General features: G+C 46.0%; 1 protein-coding gene across 1 annotated transcript in view; it reads right to left on the bottom strand.

Moving 5' to 3' along the window:
* Positions 1 to 455: 455 nt before the first annotated feature.
* LOC138950180 (tropomodulin-like) overlaps positions 456 to 9,516 on the bottom strand; it is a gene marked incomplete in the record, with an annotated part of 25,535 nt that continues 16,474 nt past the window's right edge. Inside the window, 7 exon segments of the mRNA XM_070321917.1 lie at positions 456 to 509; positions 1,198 to 1,345; positions 1,890 to 2,033; positions 3,666 to 3,773; positions 4,424 to 4,554; positions 5,219 to 5,305; positions 8,448 to 8,565. Of these exon segments, the coding sequence (XP_070178018.1) occupies positions 484 to 509; positions 1,198 to 1,345; positions 1,890 to 2,033; positions 3,666 to 3,773; positions 4,424 to 4,554; positions 5,219 to 5,305; positions 8,448 to 8,565 (762 nt within the window).

The following is a 9,516-nucleotide window of genomic DNA, read 5'->3' as shown; positions in this document are numbered from 1 at the left end:
AGCTTATGCTTTGGCAGGGAGACAACTCTGTCAAAGCAGGGCAGCTGCCTGTAACAAGGGGGACTACTGCGTCATCCCGTCACATTTGACCCACCATCATGTACATTTTGTTTTGCATCAATCATAATTCCCAGGCCTGGCATTGAACAAAATGGACCTCAATATGTCATCTGCACTGTCGCGTTCTACACGACACAATCCATGCAGGCAAAATAAATACACGTTCACACTATACTGCTGTGCACACATTTGTATATCTAGATCACGTCACTGGGAGGGGCACCAGGAAAAGTGGAGTGGGGTGTGTGGCTCCATTCTTGCGAAGGTGTGTGGCACAAAGGTAAGAACACTTTGGACAAAACTACGAAGCGCAAAGGCGGCTAGAGCCTGGAGGTGGCTGCCCTGCTTCTCCTGATGGCGGAGGACACGAAATGAGAGGTGTCAGGGTGAGTGGGGCTCAGTGGATGAAGCTGCCCAGTGCATTTACTTGCCCACCCGCTTCTTGCGTACTGAAAGGAAGCAAACAACAAAAGAACATTATGTATGCTAATGATATGTAAATATATGCACATGTATGTATGTATTATACATGGCCAAGATAAAACCCAGAATACTAGGCTATTGTGTACCTCCTCTCCTAACTGTGTTGTTTCTAACCAATGCTTGACGTCAGTAGGTCCCATAATACCTTCAACCTTATGTCAAACTGCTCACCTCAACCGTGAAAGCACAACAGAAAGTCTGTGGAAAAGTTAATCACAAATGCTCCTTAATCCGTCCATCTCCTCTCATACGACCCCCCCCCCCCCCCCCACACCACCTTTACACTTCTAAGTGTAAACATAATCTGCTCTATCTGCCTATCTGTCCACATGTCTGTCTGTCTGTCTCTCTCCGTCTTTGTCTCTCTCTCTCTCTCCATCTCTCTCTCTCTGTCTCCATCTCATTCTCTGTCTCTCCCCCACTCTCTCTGTCTCTCCCTCTCCCTCCCTCTCCCCCTCTGTCTCTCTCTCTCTCCTCCCTCTCTCTCCCTCTCTCTGTCTCTCCCTCTCTCTGTCTTCCCCTCTCTCTCTCCCTCTTTCCCTCTCTCTGTCCCTCCCTCTCCCCCTCTCTCTCTCTCTCTCCCCCTCCCTCCCTCCCTCCCCCCCCTTCTCGCTCCCTCTCTCCCTGTATCCTATCCAAGGCCAGTGTACTCACGGTCGTCAAAGTTCTGCTTCAAGCGTTCGTTGGTCCGTATCCTGGCGTCAGCGTACTCGAAGGTGACGCCGAAGCGAAGCAGCGTCTTGTTTTCCTGCAGCAGCTTGGAGATCGCCATCTCCACCTTGTTTCCCAGTACCTCCGGTTTCTGTGCCACAACAATGTGCAACGTACATTTCCCTTTTCCCTCACAATCTACTTACTTCTTCTGACACACACAATCTCTTGTCAACACACTCATTCTCACTTTACTACACTACACTGTAGTATACATACATACACAACCCACACAACCCCCCCTCCACACACACAACCCCCCACACACAACCCCACACACACACAACCCCACACACACACACATCCCCCCACACACACACACACACCACACAACCCCCCCTCCACACACACACAAACCCACACACACAAACCCACACACACCACCCCCCCTCCACACACCCCCCCACACACACACCACACTCAACCCCCCTCCACACACACAACCCCCCACACACACACAACCCCCACACACACAAACCCCCCTCACACACACACCACCCCCCTCCACACACACACAACCCCCCACACACACACAACCCCCACACACACAAACCCCCCTCACACACACACCACACACAACCCTCTCCCCACACACACACACACACACAACCCCCCCGCACACACACACAACCCACCTGGTTGGACACTCTCAGCTCGATGACGGACTGGTTGACATTGACGGCTTTGACCAGCTCCAGGATGATCTCCGGGCTGAGAAAGTTGGACTCCACGTTGACCGTCTTCAGCGTCTTGTTGACCGCTAGCGCCTCGGCCAGCGTCTGTAACAATCACACTTCATCACATATCTCATTCGGACTGACTCATACAGGTGTGTATCCCACATACGTGTAACATACCACTCATGTCATAACAATTTCGTTCACTCCACAGTGCATGTGAAGAGGCCGTGTCTGGCAGGGAAAAAATAGGCGAATAATTGTTAGCCATGTTATCGCCTTTTGTTTTTTGCTTCACATTCTTGATTCCAATCCATCAAGCCCAGAGTCACGAGACAAACGTCATTCTTTGAACACTTGGAAGAATTTTAAGAACGCACACGTCACGATGTGCTTTCTAGAGTGACGTCGTTTTGGTCTGACATCAAAGATAACACGAGGCTTTCGGAGAGATCCAGGTTCCATTTTGAAGCTTCTCCAATCTGGGCGCTTCCACTGAGGGACGTTTGGAGCCAAAGACACGCAAGCACAGTATGTAGGATAAACAGAATACTACATGGCTTCCTGTTTGATACCAGTTTTACACTTGTGTTTTGAAATATTGAATAGCTCGTTTTCGCTCGCAGTTCAATATTTGAAAACACAACGAGTGTAAAATTGGTACTGTATCACATAGGAAGCCATGTAGTATTCTCTTCTTTTTTTTCCTGGGAAATTTAGGTTGCTTCCTCCCAGATGAAAGCTAGCGGCAACAACAAGAGTCGCGCTTCGCAGGCTTGTTTAGGTGTAAACAGCCCCTGCCATTTTTGTGGTGACATTGGGGTGGGACATGGATACCGCCTCTGAGTCTGCACATAAAGTTGACCTGTGTCTGCCCCGGCCTGGATATTAACCCATGACCTACATGACAAGTCCCGTGGTCTACCACCTCAGCTACCGCTCGCTACATTTCATTTTCATTTTCATGACTTTATTGTCCCATTGCTTGGAAATTCGGGTCGCTTCCTCCCAGTGGAAAGCTAGCAGCAACGGAGTCGCGCTACCCAGGTGTCTGCGTGTTTAGGTGTATTCAGCCACCTGCACTGATGGCAGAATGACCGAGGTCTTTTACATGACACAGTGGTGACACGGGGGTGGGACATGGCTTCCATCTCTAGGTCTGCACATAAAGTTGACCCGTGTCCGTCCCAACCCGAAATGGAACCTGCGACCTCAGATGTAAGAAGTGAAGTGCTGAGAAGTAGTGGGAATCAACAGAGCAAGCAAAAGAAATTAAATACAAAATAAGACACAACCAGCTATGAGAAACACTGGTAAGCTTCTCCAATCTGGGCACTTCCACTGAGGGATGTTTGGAGCAATAGACAGGATAAACAGAATACCACATGGCTTCCTGTTTGTTACCAGTTTTACACTCACTGTGTTTTGATGTGCAAGTTACAAAGCCAGCGATCTAACAACTCAGCTATTTTCCCGGCCTCATATGGGGCTAATTGGGATATTGTCCATATGGGGTGCATTGTTCTGACCAACCGTCCAATAGTGTTGACATGCAAGTAGTCTTCTGGCAGAACTTTTTTTGTTGGACAATTTTGTTTGCACAAACATGTGAACATATTTTCAATCCAGGTCCAACTGATCTTGTTGTGGGAACAAGACTGAGCACTGTGTCCTACTGTGACAGGTGTGTAGACAGGTGTGTAGACAAGAAGACACCAAGCAGTGTACACTCACCTTGCCTACCCGGTCGCTAGCGGCAACGCCGGCCAGGTGGAAGTGGATGCACGACGTGTTGTCCTTCAGCGCTTCACACACCTCACACAGCTTGTCGATCGACACGTTCTGCACACACACAACAAGACTGTCCACACACACAGCAAGACTGTCCACACACACAGCAAGACTGTCCACACACACAGCAAGACTGTCCACACACACAGCAAGACTGTCCACACACACAACAAGACTGTCCACACACACAAGACTGTCCACACACACAACAAGACTGTCCACACAAACAGCAAGACTGTCCACACACACGGCAAGACTGTCCACACACACGGCAAGACTGTCCACACACACAGCAAGGTTTGCACTTTAAACTCAATGTTTCACCCATGTCATTTGCAGCTTATTCCTCTTTCATACACACACACACACAAGGCATGCATGTGCGTACGCGCAACACAGACACACACCCACATGCAATGCATGCCACACAACACACACACACTATCAATTGTCATCAGTACAGGTTGTTGCTGGTTTGAGTGTTGTTGTTGTTGGGGTTGGGTTTTTTGGTTTTTTTTTTTGGGGGGGGGGGTATTGGGGAGGGGAGGGGGGGGGGCTTTTGTGTGTGGCTTACTTTGCTGCTCTATTCTTTGCTCACTTGAATGTTTTATCTGTTTTGTTGTGTACACTATCATGCGTTTGACCATAAATGTGCACCACTAGCTATGTACAGTTGAGCCCCGACAATGACCCTGACTGACCTTGAGGTTGTTGAGGTTGAGGACCTTGACCTTGGGGTCGTTGGCCTTGAGCTGCTTGATGCTCTCCTCAATGTCGGTGGTGTTGGGCGCCTCGTCGGGCACCAGCTTCAGCTCCTGGGCCTTGGCCGCGCCTGTAGACAATCATGATGCCACGTAACATAAGACACGTCGGTCCCCCACACCGTGTGACACCACACAGTGGAACAACCCCTTTAAGACCGACACAAATCTGAGCAAATCAGGTCTTAAAAGGAGGGAATCTTCCACAGGGGAGGAGTTTACACAGCTTGAGTCTTCCATAGGGGAGGAGTTTACACAGCTTGAGTCTTCCACAGGGGAGGAGTTTACACAAGCTTGTGAGCCACAAAAGCTACACAATGCAGGATGCACAAGATTATACCACTCAAGACGGTGCAATGCAATGCCCTGTTTTAGGATGCAATACATAGCAAAATAACACCAGGCAGCAGACAGAGAGAGAGAGAGAGGGGGGAGAGAGAGAGAGGGTGGGGAAGAGAGAGACAGAGACAGAGACAAAGGGAGAGAGGGGGGAGAGAGAGAGAGGGTGGGGAAGAGAGAGACAGAGACAGAGACAGAGACAAAGGGAGAGAAAGAAAGAGAGCAAAGACAGGGACATACAGAGGAAAATAGATAATTCTGAGACAGATAGGGAAAATGAGAGAGATAGGGAGACAGACATCAAGACAAATACAGACTCAAAAACAGTGACAAAAACACACAGACAGACAGACATACACAGACAGACAGACAGACACAGACAGACAGCAGTGTTACCTGTGAAGCCACCCTCGTGAACGGTTTCATCCCGGAGAGAAGCGTAGTACTGTGTCTGTGTCAGCATACTGTGGAAGCCAAGCACAGCTGAAAGACAGAGAGAGAAACAAGCGCCATTTCACGCATCACTTTCATCAACTGTTTTATTGCACAATGTGTATGGTACCAAGCTAGAAACAATCCCATAGTCAGACCTACCAACTCTTGTCCAGCCTCAAATGTAGCAATTTACAATTTGTGGACTTTTCAGAGCAGCAAATGGTGTTCAAGTGTAGCATTTGTTAATATCTATTCCCACATCCTGATGTATGCCATCTTGCTCAAGAATACACATTTGTAATCAAGTTCCATGAGATTGCAGGAACATGAAAATGCCCATTAGAGAGTATCTGCAGCGCCACTGTTTAGTGTAGACCATGTGTTAAGTCAACTTCAGACCCATTGTGTGACCGCTCCACGGAGTGGGAAGCAGAAAAGAGTACCAGGACCCACAAAAAAGAGGGAACTGTTGCATGCTTGGGATTATTTGTTTAAGCATAGCAATCTTTAGCTTGGCGTAGCAATTCTTGCTCTTAAATCGTAGGATTTTCAGCGTAGCAGTAGGCAGTTCTGCATAGTCAGGAATGGATATAACAATCGTAATGGAACAATCGTAATGGAACAATCGTAATGGAACAATCATAATGGAACAACCGTAATGGAAAAAAATATCATTTGGCAGCAATTCCCTACAATTAGCTTTAACAAAAAAAGGTAGACCCAGAAAACTTTAAACTTTTTTCCGAATATTGAAAATGACGCCTTTGAATGTAGTTCTCAAAGAACTAACAGCAACAGCAGAAGTTACACACTGGTAAGAATTTGAATGCATGTCCAGCTTGTCAAAATGTGTTCGGTAGGGTGATTTTTACATTTAGTCAAGTTTTGACTAAATGTTTTAACATAGAGGGGGGAATCGAGACGAGGGTCGTATTGTATGTGTGTGTGTTTGTGTGTGTGTGTGTGTGTGTGTGTAGAGCGATTCAGACTAAACTACTGGGCCGATCTTTATGAAATTTGACATGAGAGTTCCTGGGTATGATATCCCCGGACGTTTTTTTCTTTTTTTCGATAAATACCTTTGATGACGTCATATCCGGCTTTTTGTAAAAGCTGAGGCGGCACTGTCACACCCTCATTTTTCAATCAAATTGATTGAAATTTTGGCCAAGCAATCTTCGACGAAGGCCGGACTTTGGTATTGCATTTCAGCTTGGTGGCTTAACACTATTGTGACTAGCACTGCCACGGCGTTTACGTCCTGCCTGCCCAAGCTTGCCACCAAGAAACTTCCCAAAAATCAGTAACTGTAAAGAAATCTGTCTAGCAAGCTTGAATTAAGTCCAATCACCACCAAATTTTGTGTACTAATTCAAAAATGGATGCCCAGTTCAGTCGTGCTATTTATAAGTTTGTCACGCGATTTGTTTTAGCAAAGGGGGGTGAAAGGGGGATAATTTGTGTTTTTTAACGTTTTTTTGTGTGTGTTTTATTTTCTACTGCTTTTTTTAAAAGTTATTTTTTAACAGAAAGTATTATAAATAATGTTATAACCAAACAAGGTGTAAAACCTATGAATTAGCTGAAATATTGTTAACATTGTACACAGAAATAAGGAGACAGTACAAAGAAAAAAACAAGCAAATCACGCATTCACTCACAGCATCCTGACTCAAATGAAACAAAACTGTAGATCTAACACTCACCAAATGATGTCTAGGTAATCCATATTGAATATAAGTCACATTTTCACAACAAAGTACCAACTGTACACCCATGAACAATTCCAAAAGGATTTGAAGGCTCCAGCCATCCATTGTTATTAGTGCTGCCACGCCCCCATAGCTCCTGCACGATTCCGAGATACATGTTCGTCTAGCAGTATCACCGCCAACCACGTGTAGTTTGCCGACTCGTACTAGCAACAACGGGACTGTTTCTTCCTCACTTTCACTGCTTGTATCGCTTTCGTGAGGCGAAAACGATAAGTCCGAATCATGCTCTACGGGATCCTCTAGGTCCAACATCCGGAGAATCTCCTCCCGAGACAAGGCTCGCCTTTGATTCATTTTTTTTCCTCAAAAACGCACACAAATCAGGCGGATTTGCAAATGGCAGAAGGGGACGCCAAGTGTATCAAGGGAAACAACTCAATTTATTTGCAAGCTTCAAAAACCGGGAAGCAATCACGAGTCGTGTACCCTCTATGGCTGGTACTGAAAAATGCGCTTCCCGTCCATGGGCGTGTCAGCGCTGGTACTGATTTATCAGTGTCCCGTCGCGAAAGTGTTAAAGATTAATGAGTGAGTTTGGTCAGAAACTTGTAATTAAAATTATTTTTTTATTAAACGATCCAAAAACAATTTCATCTTATTCTTCGTCATTTTCTGATTCCAAAAACATACACATATGTTATATTTGGATTAAAAACAAGCTCTGAAAATTAAAAATATAAAAATTATGATCAAAATTAAATTTCCGAAATCGTTTTAAAAACTATTTCATCTTATTCCTTGTCGGTTCCTGATTCCAAAAACATATAGATATGATATGTTTGGATTAAAAACACGCTCAGAAAGTTAAAACGAAGAGAGGTACAGTAAAGCACAGCGCAATCGCTACCGCGCCAAACAGGCTCGTCACTTTCACTGCCTTTTGCACTAGCGGCGGACTACGTTCAGTTTCATTCTGTGAGTTCCACAGCTTGACTAAATGTAGTAATTTTGCCTTACGCGACTTGTTTTAAATTAAAGGCAGGCTTTACACACACACCCATAGGGAGACTGTGGGCCTTGGAGAAATCATCCCGTCAAATACTGACTAGATGAAAACAGATAAACCGGTCTTTGTAATGTACGGGAAGGCAATAACAATCAAAGTAGAAACACTTTATTATTAAAGAATTGAAGTGTCAGGAATATCTTTACAGCTAAGTCTTTTAAACAAAACAAAAAATAAGTAGAAAATATACTGTTATTAAGAACTTAACAAACAAATATCTCTATTTTATTTACAAAAACATTTCTGCGTACATAGGCAGAAATCGCCCCTCCCTCCTCTCTCACACCCCCCCCCCCCCCCCCCCCCCCCCCCCATCCCTTTCTTCCCCCGCCCCCTGTTATTCCAATCAACTCCCCTTCTACACCCCCACCCCCACCACCCCGTCTTGCCGATTAAGAATGTTGTTTACCTGCCAGGTCGACGAGTTCCTCCTCTGAGGCTGAGACGAGAATCTCGTCCCACTCTGTCTCCATGGCCGTGTCATCTTCGTTCACCGTCGTCCTCTCCTGTTCCTTGGCCACAAACTTCTTGCCTGCACACACACACACACATACACACACACACACACACACACACCACACACACACACCACACACACACACACACACACACACACACACACACCACACCACACACACACACACACACACCACACACACACACACACACACACACACCACACACACACACACACACACCACACCACACACACACACACACACACCACACCACACACACACACACACACACACACACACACACACACACACCACACCACACACACACACACACCACACACACACACACACACACCACACACACACAAACACACACCACAGACACACACATCACACACACAAACACACCACAAACACACACACCACACACACACACACACACACACACACAGAGTTTGCATGGTTATTATATCGTTATTTGCGTTTTTGACCAAAACATGACATTTGACACAGATCGAGATAGTTATTTTCACAATAACTGTCGATCGAATAAACCGCGACAAAAGTTGGGCCCACAATGACGCACTGATCTTATTTCCCATTTTTAATTAATGATCAATGCGCGGGCCGTGCGTCGTGTATGTGTGACTCATGCAGAAGGAAGGTATCCCACCTTTACTCTCCTTGACATAGGACTTACTCTGCTCACTTATTTTGGGCTATTGCATGGGAAGAAAGGTGTATATATATATATATATATATATATCCCACCTTTGCTCTCCTTGACGTAGGACTTGTTCTGCTCCCAGTCCTTCTCCGTCTTGGCTTGCTTCTCCAGGAAGGTCAGCAGGTGCTGGCGACTGAACGGACCTGTCGCCTCCTTGTCCGTCTGGTTGCGCGATCGCTGGGACGGGGGCAGCAGGGAGTTCTGAGAACAACACACCCACATTTCACAAGTTATTGCATGTGTCAGAACTGTGTTTTTCTATTTGATTTATCTATGAGTATGATTTGATTGTT

Source organism: Littorina saxatilis, linkage group LG16, assembly GCF_037325665.1.
Source record: "Littorina saxatilis isolate snail1 linkage group LG16, US_GU_Lsax_2.0, whole genome shotgun sequence".
Taxonomy (NCBI): Eukaryota; Metazoa; Mollusca; class Gastropoda; order Littorinimorpha; family Littorinidae; genus Littorina; species Littorina saxatilis.
Note: the sequence above shows the minus strand (reverse complement) of the source record. Positions and strands in the feature narration are given on the sequence as shown.